Raw genomic sequence first — 13,874 nt, forward strand, 5'->3', positions numbered from 1 at the left:
TGATGTGATAAAAAACATCGTATTGGCCTGAGAATAGAATCAAAGCGAAGTTCACACTTTTTGATTTATATGAGACTGGGCAAAAGGAGATTTATAATGAAAGACTGAATTTAGTGGAAATTTAATTTTGCTGGGTAGACCAATGTTTTAAATGGCCTGAATACATGTTTGGCTGTGTGGGAAGGTAGTTTGGTTCCACTTACACATCCCTGCAAGTGCTTTCCAGGCAACACACAGCAAACATCACCCTGGAATGAGTCCCTTTACTATAATTTAATGCTAACGCTTTTATGCAAAATTGTCCCTTTTCCTTTTAGCTGACTTCCTGGACCATGGTGTTGCTATTTTCTTTTTCTGTTTAAAGATAAGAAGCCAAGGATGTGTCTGCGAAACAATAACTGCGCCGGCTGTTACTAAGCAACCAAAACCCGCGCACTGTGATGACAATGACGATGAAGTTGTTGTAACATTAGCAGTGAGCACACTGAACATTCAAAACAAAGACCCATAGAAGCAGCTGGTGATCACAAAAGAGATCTCCACGACTCAAGGAGACACGAGGACTCACAAAATCAACACGAAAATAAAAGTTCCTCGTCGTTGCTTTGAACAGGAGATCTGAGGACAGAAAACACTGAGGTCCAAGCAGCTGGTGGAGGCCGTGAGAAATAAACCTGCTTCTCCTCCAGCTCTGCATAAAAAAAAAATCCCCCGGCTACTTGTTCTCAACTTTAACCTTTAATCTCTGCTCCCGCCGCTGAACAATAACCCCGTCACTTCAGACAAAGGTCACATGAAACATTCATAAGAAACCTGCTGTTGTACCTGCTGTTGTGTCATGTGCAACGTCCAGCGCGCGTGTAGCGATGTGCTCGCTTCTTGGTTTTGAATATGTCGAGATGGTGAAACGGTCGCGTATGAGCTCGGCTGGTGTCCTGATGGAATTACTTTCTCGTACCCTTCCTGGTGAAAGCGCTGCCTCGTTCCCCGTCCTCTAGAACTCTACACACCCGCCGCAGAGCCGACGTCCAAAGCGAATGTGTTACGAGACGTATCACGCAACTTCTGTGAAGGACAAGTTTCATTGTACTTTCAGCTGCCTTCACAACTGTTTGTTAGGCGACCGGTAGCCACCAGGATGCTGTGTGGCCTTCAAATCCTTTCAAGAGAAAATGTAGACTGACGAATCCACGAAAATGACCTTTTTATTTGTTGCACTGCCAGTACGTATCTTGACACAATAAGGTGGGATGGTGCAATTGACATCCTTACAGGAGCGATATCTAACGTTAATATATATATATATATATATATATATATATATATATATATTAACGGAGAAATCTATTAATGCAAGCACAAGTCAAGCCATTTGTTTCAAAAGGCGCCCGGACAAAGGCAGCTGGCAGCGGGCCGGTTCATTCATATTCAGTGGTGTTCAGGATCCCGACAGTCGCCGAGCAGAAGAGGACAAAAAAAAAAAGCAAAAAGTTCTGGATGTCACGAGTGCAGCACTGATCGGGCCGCCGGGCCTGAGCTCTGCTCCAAACCGCCACCGTGGCCTCCATAAGCTGCTACCAGGGAGGGCGGGGGGGGGGGCACGGAGAGCGGGTAGGGGGGTGGGAAGAGATGGGGGGGGGGGGGGTGGCGTGGATATCAATGCAAACCAGGCGGCACGACGGCCTGTCAGACCACAGAGCCGAGTCTCTTCCCCCCCGACCGGTTCAACACCCGTCAGCATTTTTATTTTCATAAGCCGAAGAGCGGCGAGGTGTCAAAGTCTCTCACACACACACACACACACACACACACACACACACACGCACGCACGCACCAAACACAGGAAGTTCATCTGAGTGTACACTCTTTATTGTCCTGGCAAAGCCACACACACACACACACACACACACACAGAGCTGTAAGCTGTGGAAAGCCTTCAAACGTCAGATGTTCACCGCAATCACCCACATTCACGGCGTGAAAATGATTATCTCTGAGGAGATGGCCGACATTTGTTTCCTCTATCGGCCCCCGTCTCATCTCTTCAGGAGGAGGCGAGGCCTCGGCCTCCCGCCCGCCACGCCGCCACCGGCTACTTTTCTTCATTTCCACCCCTTCCTGTCTCCGTAGCGCGGTCTGTAACTGCGGTGTGAGATGGCCCTTTGAGCCGGGGGGGCCTGTTCTCATCAGCACCGAGCAATTACAGGCGCCCCGACACACACACACACACACACACACTGAGAATGAACTCTGCGGTGCCAGGTGACAGCAGGGAGGATGCAGCGGCTCCATATTAAAAAGGAGCATTGGAGGTGAATACAGATCGCTCCCCCCCCGGGGGGGGAAGGGGGGAGGGGGTGGGGGAGCGATTCCCCGCTTCCACACCGGGACACTGGGCTTTGTCCATCCGCTGACCTGTGAAAAGAACCAGCCTCCATCTCCCCCGCCTCATCATCGTGGCCACGGTGATGGAACAGCACGACTACAAATATCAGTCCCATGTGGTCTGTGTGTGTGTGTGTGTGTGTGTGAGGGGGGGGAAGGATTTCTATACAACACCTCATCGTATTCTCATGTTATTTTACCACTGGAAGTCTATGAAACATTTTTTTCAAATGGTTATGCCAATTACCTCAATAAGCTCACCAAAAAAAATGACCTGTGGTTGAAGTTGTTCCACCAAACGCTGCACGTATTAAAGAGATTAAACGCTGCACGGGATTTATTTTTGGAGCAAAACTTTTACACCAGGGGAATTCTCCATTGCTTCTGGCTACAGGGTTTACTACTAAGTAGTTCCACTTAAACCGTCTGTTCACCGTTCATAATTAATGCGTGAAAGGAGGATGGAAATTCAAATATTGGTATTCTTTATATTTACATTAAAAATCGCTGGATTCGGCACCAAATCAGATAAAATAACAAAGGTTCGCCGAGTGTCTGCACTACAAAGGTCAAAGTTCAGGTCGGTCGATCGGCCCGCTAATTATTGTCCATTCATCCGTTGGGTGTTCTCAGTGCGAAAAAGACCGGTTTCACCAAATGAAAGAACAGACAGAATCCTTGCGTCTCCCGTTTGTCGCCCGGACATCACACATCGCACCAAATCATGTATTTTCCACTTGAAACAGCACATTGTTTCACACCTCTCGCCTCCTTCGAATGATTGACGTTGACACGCGCTTCCATCAGGCCTTGACGGATGCAGCTGTCCTGCTTTCGCGGTGACACGCGGGGAAGTCTGGGAGTTGAGAAAGAAAAAGAAAAACAGGACGGTGAGAGGAAGATCACCGGGAAAGAGAAACGTCCCATCTGTCGGACCGCTGCTTTTCTCAGAAAACCGCTGTGGTGCTTGTGAATCCATCACAAAAAGGCGTACGTGCTTTTTTAGGAGAATAGCTGCGTGTTTGGCCTTTTGTTTCATTTTAATTTTCCGATAATATCTATGAACATCTACTTCATGAATCCTACTGAAAACACCTGAATTACCTGCAGAGCCAAAGCTCTCAGGGCAAAGTTCTCTGTGTTATTAGCAGTAAATCTGCTAAAATGAAATACGTGAATTCAGTGCTCCAATTTCACCAACGAGAATCATTACAGTTCAAATCACCTTTTTATACAAAAAATATTCAACATTTTTTTTCTTCTTCCGCGTCATTTAAAAAGATATAAAGCAGCATCTGTCACTTTGATCACGCGTGGGTATTTTTCAACCCTGCAAGTAATTCATAGTGTGCAGAAATCTCTCCAGCGGCTGTTTCCATCTTACCCGTGTGACACTGTGACGCGCGCACGTTTGTCTTGCTTAATTCAAAACAGTAAATCCCACTCACACGGGTTGATAACACTATATTTCCCCCCCGTTTTAACGAGAGCATGAGAGACGGACGAGCGTTGGCTCGTCCTCCCCTCCCGTCGATTCGTCTCTCCACTTAAGGCTTCCTACGACGGCCGTCATCAATTTATGAAAATGTTTGGCTCCTGGGACTCTTCTCTGCCCCTCTCTTCGCTGGTCTCGCCCACTCGGTCCTCGAAATGTATATCCAGAATAACACCGCAGCAGCACAAGAGCTCCTCCACGCTGCCTCTTCACGTCCTCGGGCTCCATAAATTCCTCTCGCTCAGTGTGTGTGTGTGTGTGTGTGTGCTTCGTTCAGAGGGCTTTGTCTTTATTCCTTTTGACCTGCCTGTTGTGTTTGTAAATTCCCCTGCAGAAGCAACGAAATGACAAGCAGCTCGTTCTGAAGAGGAAAGAAGAGCCGTGTTTCATTCTGGTGCGTCCAGGATCCGACAAACACATTTAAACAGCAAAGTGACCAGTTCAAAAAAGGGAAGGCCGCACACTTCATATTAAAAGGTTTGACCCCCGCCGGTGTCATCGTGATCGGTTTTCATTTCAGAGAGAGAGAGTATTTGATGGAAACGTCATGTGAGGACAGAGAAGCAGCTCGTGGCATCTGGAGGTGCGAAGGGGGGTAAAAAAAAAAAATAGATTTTAAAAAAATGGCATCAGAACGCACCGCTGGTCGGGCCGACGGGAACGAGTCCCTCCTGCCGAAGTCGCCGCCTCGTCTGGATGAGAGGACGCCGATGGGGTGCCGCCCCCGACAGACATGGTGACAATCCGGCCTCAGTGTGTGTAAACAACCACGCCACTACACCCCCCCCCCCGCTCGACGACGGGGTTAACACCTCTGTCCATCAGCCGCCCCCCCCCCAACAACCACCGCTCACAGGGCCCCCTCGCCTTCCCCGTCCGCTTGTCAATGAACTGACAGGAAATTCGCACCTTCTGCTGCTGGCGAGCGCCAACATGGCTGGCAGACAGGAGAGATGAGGGGGGGCGACGGGAGGGGAGCGGGGGGGGGGTAACAGGCTGCCAGTTATAATAGTTCCCTTCACAGCCTCATCCCCCCCCCCCCCGAAAAAAGCTCCAAAATGAAAAAAAATGAATGGACAAGGTGGAGCAGCAGTCCTCTGAGTCAACGCCTCCCGTCATGCAGGAGGCCGAGTGGAGCCTTTTGGGAGGATGCAGTCGTTTGGATTGATGACAAGAGATGCGACCAAATGTTTGACATTTTTTGAGGCCGGATCTCACAGTTTCTGTCATCTTCAGACACAATTTGACAAAAAGCCAGAGACGAAAATGCAGTGGCTGCCCCGCGTAGCCCTGGGATCCAGTAACCACCGTAACGTTACATCCCTACGCTGAGAACTACAGGCGGTGGAAGAAGAAGTGACGGCGGACCTCTGAAATCTGCCGGCAGCCGCTGCAGCCAACGCTGCTCCATAAGTGGCCTGAATCATGTTTTAAGCTTTTTTTAAAGAGCTGCTCATTTACAAAAAAAAAAAAAAGGGCCAGGTTACAACCCGCCGCTGGTTTTAAGACGAACCGACCACAAGATGTCACGCTCCAGGCCTCCGTTCTCAGCCGGACCAGACATATCCGAGGCGATACCGGCACAAGTTCAGCCCCTGTAATGTACCTCCAAAATCCTCTCGCCACCCCTCGCACAGCCTGTCGGGGCAACAGGAAGTGGGGAAATGTAATAACCTGCAGGCCCGGGTGCCTCCACAGAGGCCCGCCCATCACGGGCGCCATCATCACGGGCGCCACCCGCGACGGTGCAAAGAGGAAGAGATTACAGCAGCACAGCATTTCCACCATCTCTCAACGCATCTGCAAACGTGCAGGTTGGGCCCGCGGTGGAGCGAGTGCACAGCGCCCCCTGGTGGTCAAACACTGAGACGACACTGGGGTGTTTTTTTTTTCCTTCTGTTTTAATCGGATATTAAAACACATTACAAAGTCAGTATGTAAATAGCCTCATCTGTTAAATTAAATTATGGGAAGTGCCCGAGTCTCGAATAGGTTTTTGTTGGTGTGAGGATAAATGAATCCCTGTTTGCGCCTTAAAAAGAGAAGCTCACATCTTCAGTTCGGAAACTAATAAATACACTACTTTACAAGTGAAAAATACAGGCATACTAAGTGTGTGTGTATATATATATATATATATATATATATATATATATATATTTATATATATATATATATATTTTTTATGATGACTCAAACAATCAGACCAGTAGCTCACACAACTGAGAAAAAGCCCAAAATGAAAATAATCCACACATGGAGCGTGTGAATGAAATCGGGGAGAACAAAACCACAGAGAGAATAAGTGCATATATAGCGATGCAATTCCAGTGAGAGGAGTTCAGTCTGTCATTTAACCTATAAAAAAAAAAAAAAAACCTGCCACACAGTGCGGCCAAATTCTCCAGAGCTGCGGAGAAATCGGGCCTCGTTTGGAACAAACGCCCTAAAAGGACGTCGCATGGTGCAAAAAAAAAAAAAAACAGCTTGAATGTGACGTTCTGACACAACAGTGCAATTCGTCCTGGAGTGACAGCAAACACTGTTACTGGTAAAGAGTCCGATCAACAGGAAAACCGGCAATCCATGAAGCTCTCTATGTGGACTTCACAGCTGCCTGCTCTCGTCTTCAGGCTGTTCACGGAGGCTTGAAGGATGATTCCAATTAACTAACACTGGGATGTTTGTGGTGGGTTTGGTCATAGTATCCGTTGGGTTTGGTGGACTCTTAAATGAAGTTACACTTACATCAGACAGGTTGTAAACATGGAAACAGTTCAGGCTGAGTAACTTCTACGTATAGTTACGGGGCTTTCTTTTCCCAAGTTGACAACATGTGAGACACGAGAAAACTCTGCCGCTCTTTAAGCTCTCAATGATTGTGTTTTGCGTGTTTATTTTATGTTGGGCAGTTGGCAGAGAGGGATAAGGATAGGTAGTACGAGGCTGAAGAGTCGGATTCTCGTCCAGCTCACTTCGGTTTTGAAATGTTGACACATTCCCCCCCAAATCGCACTCGGTGACAGAAACCCAAAACATACTTCATTTCATAATTCATATCCGACCGAAGCATACGGTGTGTTCTTCGCTGTGGTGCCTCTTTGTTTAGATAAAAACAACTACGAGTTGTGAGGAGCACGTACACACAAACCAAAGGGAAAAAAGAAACAATGGCTACCTCTGGAGCTTGGTCTTAGGCCAAGGCAAACTGTGGACGTTGGAGACTCTGCATATTTACAGATTCACAAGTCTGTGACGGCTCAGCACGAGTCCGCCGCCGCTCTTCTGGATAAAATCGGAGGCGCGTCTCATTGCACCTTGTTTTCTTCCTGAGTGTTTTCGTCGATCACCACTATCTGCACACTAGACAGCTGTCCGCTAGCGTCCAGCTGCAGCCCCTCAACCCCCCCAGTCTGCACCTCCTGCATTTGGCACTGCGTCTCCTCCCCCTCCGCGGCCATCGTCACCTCCATCGCGCTCTGCGCCCCGTCCTCGCCCGCCCCCCCCGTCAGCTGCAGCTCCATCACTCCCACCGCCTGCTCCATCGGCGCGGGGTTGATCTCGATGACCGTGTGCTCGTGGCCGGCCTCCACCTCGCTGTGCACCACCACCTCCTCCTGCTGCTGCTGCTGCTGCACCAGCATGCCGCCGTCCACCACCTGGCCTTCCAAGGGCACCATCTCCGCCCCGCCGGCCTGCTGGCTCAGCTGCAGCAGCTCCAGGGGGCTCACCACCGTGCCCAACTGGCCCGAGTCCTGCATGTTGGCGGTGCCCACCAGCGTGAGGCCCGAGGACGGGTGCAAGGTGATGGTGTCCCCCTTGCCGTCTCCGGTGAGCATGTAGCGGGTGAAGAGCTGCGAGCCGGCGGGGAGCAGGGTGACGGTGTTGGACGACTGCCCCAGGGAGGCCATGGGCAGGCCCGCCATGGTGAAGGGCTGACCCACCGAGGACAGCGAGATGGGGGAGAGAACGGTGAACTGCTGCGGCTGCATGGACGCCTGCTGGCCGATGGGCGACGTCAGCAGGGTGGCGGTGGAGGCGGGCCTCTGGAGACGAGGCCGCTTGGTCGGGCGCTTGGCGGGGGTTTTGCTTTTGGCCGGCTGCGGGCAGGAGAGGAGAGCTCGCACCTGCTGCTGCTTCCTCTGGTCTTCCAACTGCACCTCCAGGTCTGCACACAGCACGTCGCAACAAAAAAGAAAGTTACGTTTTGAGAGCAGGCCGGGGGGGGGGGTCTTTGGAAATGTCTGTACTCACTGGTGAGCGTGCTGAGGACTTGCTCCTGGCCGGGGTCCGTCTGCTCCCGGCGGCTCTCCAGCGTCTTCTTGACGGAGTCGAGCAGGCCGAACACTTGGGCGAGGTTACTGAGCACCGCCACCTCTACCAGACAGGAATCTGGGATCAGTGCGGCAATCAATCAAAAGGGTCACTCGGTCAGTCAGAGAGGGGGGGGGAATCGTTAAGCACTCAGTCAGGATTTGTCAGAACCACAAACCAAATCCATCTGCGTGCAACTGCAGCTGAATCGGCTCCTTCTCTCCCCTTCGTGCTCCTGCATGCGGCCCGTTGGGAGGACGCCGTCCCAGCGGCCCGTACGCATCGGCGTCGTCTCCTACCTGTGTCCTGCAGGGCAGCGGGTTCCCTGCGCTGCTGCACGCCGTTCAGCAGCTCCACCAGCTCCGCGCTGATGTTGGTCACCACTTCCCCCAGCAGACCCACGTCGGCGATGCCCTTCCAGAAGTTCAGCGTGTCCTCTGCGGAGCAACAGACAACACACGCGAGCCTGAGTTCACTGGCGGGCTCCGTGTTTCGGCCTCAGACTGTACTTCCCGTGGGATGAATCGGGTGTGGGCGGGGGGGGGGGGGGTGCTCTTTGTGACCTGAGATCTCATTGGATTCCTTCTTCTCAGCGGCCTCCAGCGAGCTTGAGATCCAGTCCATCTTCCCTCTCAGAACCTCCGCTCTGTCGTCGCTCACTGTCCCGCCATTACCCAGGACAACCTGGGCTGAAATGTACACAAGAACGCACAAATTAGCACCGTACCCCAGAATTAGCTTGTGCTTGCCGTACATTAGAATAGCAGAAATATAAAGTGTAGCATTTGATTTCAAAATCACAAGATGCATCATTTTAGAACGTCACTGCAGTCTAAACGCGCTTAAAAAATACATGTGTTTATTTTATTTTTTTTGCTTTCAATGCACGTTTTATTAAAATGTACAACATGACAAATCGAATCGCACGAAACCCATGAAGCGGCGGCCTCGGCGCGTTCTCACCTTGAGAGGACGTGGGCGTGGTGAGTCCAGAGCCGTCGGGAGGAAAGCGCGTGTTGTTGATCAAGAGGTCAAACTTGGTGCTGCGACACGTGTTGGTGCACAGCGTGCTGTGCTGGTAGAAGTCCAGCTGACCCGAATCCATCATCTTTCTGGGGAGCAGAAATCACAAAGGGGTTTTACGACAGTTCGTAGAAGGGAGGAGGAGGGAGGAGGCACTTACAGTACAAAGACAAGCAGTGCTGTGTGTGACTACATATTTTTGTACAGCCGGGTGGATAACATATAATAACAAAGCGCAGCTGGAAAACAAAAGGTGATGTGAGTGGAGTTTGTTTAGTCTTTGCCACAACAAGCTGGAAAGAGGCTCATATGGAGTCGATGGTGACTTATGAGAGTATTTTTCTAATGATTTTACACCAGAGAACAAGCAGCTCATGACAGCTGGAGTACCTGTATACTAAATAACTCAAATTACACCCTTAAAATATTCTGGTTCATACAGCATGCAATCCCTAAACAGTTTTTATACATTTTTCTTATCATTCATAGTCAGAGAGAAAGAAGGTTGTCATTTGATTTACAACGTTGACGGACAGATGTCTGAAGTCGCACAGAATGAAGTCATCACTTTGGATGTATTCAAGATGTTTGACATTTCTACAGCATCAGCAAATTCAACCAAGCAACCAGAACTCTGAATAGTGAGTTATGGCTTCTGGGGGTCCCAATGAACGCCCCTTCACCTTAGCATGACCCCACCCATCCTGATGGCTCTCTTCCAGTCTTTCAGAGTGGCTTTTCCAGAAATGTGCACAAACTGCTTCGGGCTGATCAGCTGGTCTTCATACTGGTATTACGAAAAAAAACACATGGAGTGCAATGTAGAAAACATCGGAGACAATAAACACAAAAAGATACATTCATTAACAATAGCCATTATACAAGAAGAAGTAAATGATGAGTGATGATAAAATCTGTGTGTGGGTCACACACACTAACGCTGTAAACATGTGTTATACGCAGCCATGTGGACCTTTGGGTCACAGGCAGAACGCTCATTTCCACTTTGTGACCACAGGAAATGACACATGACAGATTCAAAACTTTCTTCCCATGTTTCCTTGGGCGTTAACGGAGTCGCAGCAAAAGTTTGGAACATTTGAGTTCCACCTCTTTCCGTCATGAATACCGAATATCTTTAACGTGCTCAACCTTTGCTGTCACTATAAGATCAGATCAAAATGACACAAACAACTGCTTTTAGTGTTGAAATGTTCAAACGGTTCAGCCTTTTTGGATTCATCTCCTGCTTCAGCTCCTAAACTGTAATGAAATGTTTTCGTGATCGCAATGCTGACGGAAGGATTACTCTCCTACTTTTTCAGGACTACTTCCTGTGCTTCGGTGCATTTTGTCAGGCTTCTTCTCTTCATTTCGAATAAATAAAATGATGGCATATTTAATGCCCCTCAATCAGCCGTTGTATATTTAAGGTTGGCACAATGCTATGTGATGCTTACAGGTCGAAAGAGAGAAGAAATCGGAAGCGCAGTTGCCATTTCGCATGATCGCAGGCTCACAAGAAATAAACGAACGGCCCACCTTCACGCATTTCACGTTGATTCCCGGGCACACGAATTTCTTCACGAGCAACAGAGCCTTGCAGTCGCCGCATGTTATGGGACAGCCGATCTCCACGTTCTCTCTGTCGGCTTGTTCTAAAAGAAGGAAGGAAAAAAAAAAAAACACACACACGTGGCGGTTCAAAACCCGAGGACGAGGCGGTGGAGAAGCACCACTCAATCTTTATAGATGTCACAAATATTGCTCTGACAATCTTTTACCCGCGTTCGCTTCAACGGTTATGACGGCTGCGTCGGTTTCAGCCGATTCCTCCCTGGGAAGAACACAGTTTGCATTTCTCACGTTTGTTCTCGGTAATATGGAAGCATACTGTCCTGTGTGTCTTTCACAAACATCTACTCAGGTTTACTCGTGCAAACACCCATTTACCCAGGATGCAACAGTAACTTTGGGTTCAGTAACGTTCATTTTGGTCACGGGAATCCCGTCAGCCCCGCGGGGGGCATCTGGCGCTCTCATTGGCCGCAGCTCCCCGACGGACTGCCCGGGCAGGTCCAGATGTTTAGCACGGCTGACATCTGGAATGAGTCTGCGACGGATTTACCGGGGGGCCTTGTTGCGGTCGGGGGGGGGGGGGGGGGGGCGAGGGGGGTCACAGCTGGCTTTGGGTACGTACCCGGTGGCAATCGGCTGGAGCTGGAGGATGACCTGAGTCTTATTCGGGTCGTCGGGGTCTCCTTCGCCCTCGGCCTTCACCATCTCCACCTCCGACATGGACACGGTGACCTCTTCGCAGGTCGCCATCGCACTCAGGGTAGATTACAGGGGGGGGCTGCTTTCTTACAACAGCGATCCAGGAGTTTGGTCATCTGAAAAAAAATGTAATAAATGGATAAACGTATTTAAAATAGAAACAAAGTTGGAGCACAACAAACTGGATTTCAGCACCAAGAATGTTGGTTAGATCGCATTAGCATTAAGATAACAAAGTTAAATAAACTTTTACATGTGGAAAGTCAAAATAAAACGTTTTTCTGTCTTCGTTGAGGATGAAAAACAACAATAAAACAATTTTTATTGAGAAAGATGTCACTTTAATGTTGATGTTTTTCAGCCTGCAAGATAACAATAGCAACCCGCTTTGCAACAGTCGAAGCGTCCAAAAATGAAGAATTAATTAGTATTAATAATTATAACCCATCATTTATTTACGTTGAGCTACTGGTTTCAACATAAACTAAGCCGAGCAATAACAACTTTAGCATTAAGTCATTCTTACTTTTTCTTTTGCAGAGGATCTAAATTACCCAGAAGACCTGCTGTGTCTGCTAACGTTTAGTTATTTGTGCAAATAGACGCTGCAGTAACACTTTTTATTATTATTATTATTATCGCTGTCACATTTCTCCAGCTGAACGTAACGGTCACCCAACTAAAGGAGAAACGCCGTTTTGCGTCATTTTCAAGCCGATGCTACCGGACTGGCTTAGCGGGCCATTCCCAGTTACACTCGGGCCAGTTTCACCAGTTCAGTAGCGGATAAAATAACCCCCCCACGCCAAAGTTAGGTGTCTTATCACCCCCCTCCCGCGGGCAGAGGACCGCTTCTTTTCCGTTGAGCTCCAAACCGCTGACGTTTAGCCATTACGGCTAACGGCAGGGCGTCACGTTAAAACACGTAGCGGGGGAGAAGCGGGGGGGGGAGAGAGAGAAACGCGGGACGCTTATTGTGAAGCGTTTTGCAGTGTGACGGTTACGTGCCGCTTGTCTCGGAGCCGTGCGTCGCGTCGTAACTCCGCGTTTTAACTCTCCGCTCCCTCCTCAAAATGACGTCGTCTCTCCCTGTGCGGCGGCACGTACGGCGAAACAACGGCACGACGGCGGCGACGGCGGCGTTGCTCCTCCATTCGGCGCGAGCCCGCCTGGCTGAAACCCCACCCCGCGAATCCGCGGTGCGACCCGAAGCCGACCGGCTAAAAGCGCCGCCGGAGAGCAGAACTACAGCCCGGCATATTTACACGCGCAACGGAATAAAATAGCTCGTCCTTACCGTTTGTTTTTTTTTTAATGGAGAGAAACGCAGCCCTAGATTGGGGAGAGCCGGGTGCGCATGCGCAGTGCGCGGCTGTAGCTTGACTTCCTGCAGGACAAGCGCTTCGCCTTGTTTTTCACGCTCGCGTAAACTCGGGACAGAATTCAACTACAAATTCATTTATTTGACCAAAGAGTCTTTGTTTGTGTGTGTGAGAGCGCACAGGGTGACTCGTGGCCGGTTAGGCGCACTATTCATAGGCGTGTTGTTTATCGGGGTCACGTAGGTTCTGCCTGGTCTGTTCGTCTCCGTAGTAGTGCTGTGGGGAAGCGTACTAATAGTGCGTATTTTACAAACTCGAGTAGGTTCGATGTTTGGCTTCAACGACCCTAAATGTGAATCCAGGCGATGTGAAGTGGCAAGTTTCGGTCTAAATACACAACATCCCTCAAACGGTGGACTTCCCGCATAATCATTGATGGAATCACTGAGCTTCAACAATGGCGGCGTATCGCATTATACGAATCTGTATGACCAATTCTAGATTGTCTTATTTTATTTTAGGACAGTATGAGGCGGGGCGCCAGGACAAGTGATCACTAGCAGCCCCTGTGTTAAAAATTATGCTTCCGAAATCTCTTGATGGCGATTCCGCAAAAGGAGGGGTCATCCCCACTCCTCCTGTACCAAACATGGCAGAAGCCCTTTTTAACGAGTTACCTGAACACCGCAGCGTGTAGCCGGTGGCAACATGTACCTCACTCAGAGGTGAGGCAATTGTGCGGGTTCGTCCACGCGCAAGTGCGTTATGTTGGATTGTTTAGCACCAAATCACAACAACTATTATTACTATGCATTATGTATAGCCAATAATCAATCATTGTACAATTTATAACTCGTTTCTATCAAGGTTTTCTGCCGAAAAGCATGATGGGTAATATAATTGTGGGGCAACATAAAGGGCTCTCATTGGTTGCTGTGTGCACTGCCGGCTTGTGTTGCGTTCAAGAATCTCGGGAAATGAATGGTGGCCGAGATAAACAATAGCCACATAGCCAATAATCTTGGATTGTTATTTGTTTCAAATAAACACGAAGCATT

The 13,874-nt window shown here is 49.3% G+C and overlaps 2 protein-coding genes and 1 non-coding gene across 10 annotated transcripts in view; 1 reads left to right on the forward strand and 2 right to left on the reverse strand.

The window, feature by feature from the left end:
• rpl15 (ribosomal protein L15) overlaps window positions 1–13,874 on the forward strand; it is a 338,976-nt gene that overhangs the window by 68,587 nt on the left and 256,515 nt on the right. The window contains exon 1 of one of the 2 annotated variants that reach the window (XM_078080918.1): window positions 5,594–5,605. The exons of the other annotated variant lie outside the window; for it this stretch is intronic. The gene's annotated coding sequence lies outside the window, so the exon portion shown is untranslated. Of the gene's footprint in view, window positions 1–5,593; window positions 5,606–13,874 lie in introns of those variants that run through there. 2 annotated transcript variants of the gene reach the window in all.
• On the reverse strand, window positions 5,763–12,991 carry gmeb1 (glucocorticoid modulatory element binding protein 1). 7 transcript variants are annotated; one of them, XM_078080898.1, is made up of 10 exons: window positions 12,602–12,991; window positions 11,418–11,610; window positions 11,002–11,054; window positions 10,760–10,875; window positions 9,901–10,004; window positions 9,158–9,306; window positions 8,758–8,883; window positions 8,494–8,631; window positions 8,135–8,272; window positions 5,763–8,048 (listed from the first exon to the last, which is right to left on the reverse strand). In XM_078080898.1, exons 2-10 carry the CDS (start codon window positions 11,543–11,545, stop codon window positions 7,189–7,191), a joined length of 1,812 nt encoding a protein of 603 aa, XP_077937024.1. In that variant the 5' UTR covers window positions 11,546–11,610; window positions 12,602–12,991; the 3' UTR covers window positions 5,763–7,188. The 7 variants fall into 7 exon arrangements, with proteins under 7 accessions (XP_077937024.1, XP_077937027.1, XP_077937023.1 ...); XM_078080901.1 differs by having other exon boundaries at window positions 8,135–8,257; window positions 12,503–12,991; XM_078080897.1 differs by having other exon boundaries at window positions 12,503–12,991.
• LOC120827125 (U11 spliceosomal RNA) lies at window positions 13,350–13,483 on the reverse strand. The gene has a single exon (XR_005713352.1). It is a non-coding gene; the product is annotated as a U11 spliceosomal RNA (small nuclear RNA).

Source organism: Gasterosteus aculeatus, chromosome 10 (genome assembly GCF_964276395.1).
Source record: "Gasterosteus aculeatus chromosome 10, fGasAcu3.hap1.1, whole genome shotgun sequence".
Taxonomy (NCBI): Eukaryota; Metazoa; Chordata; class Actinopteri; order Perciformes; family Gasterosteidae; genus Gasterosteus; species Gasterosteus aculeatus.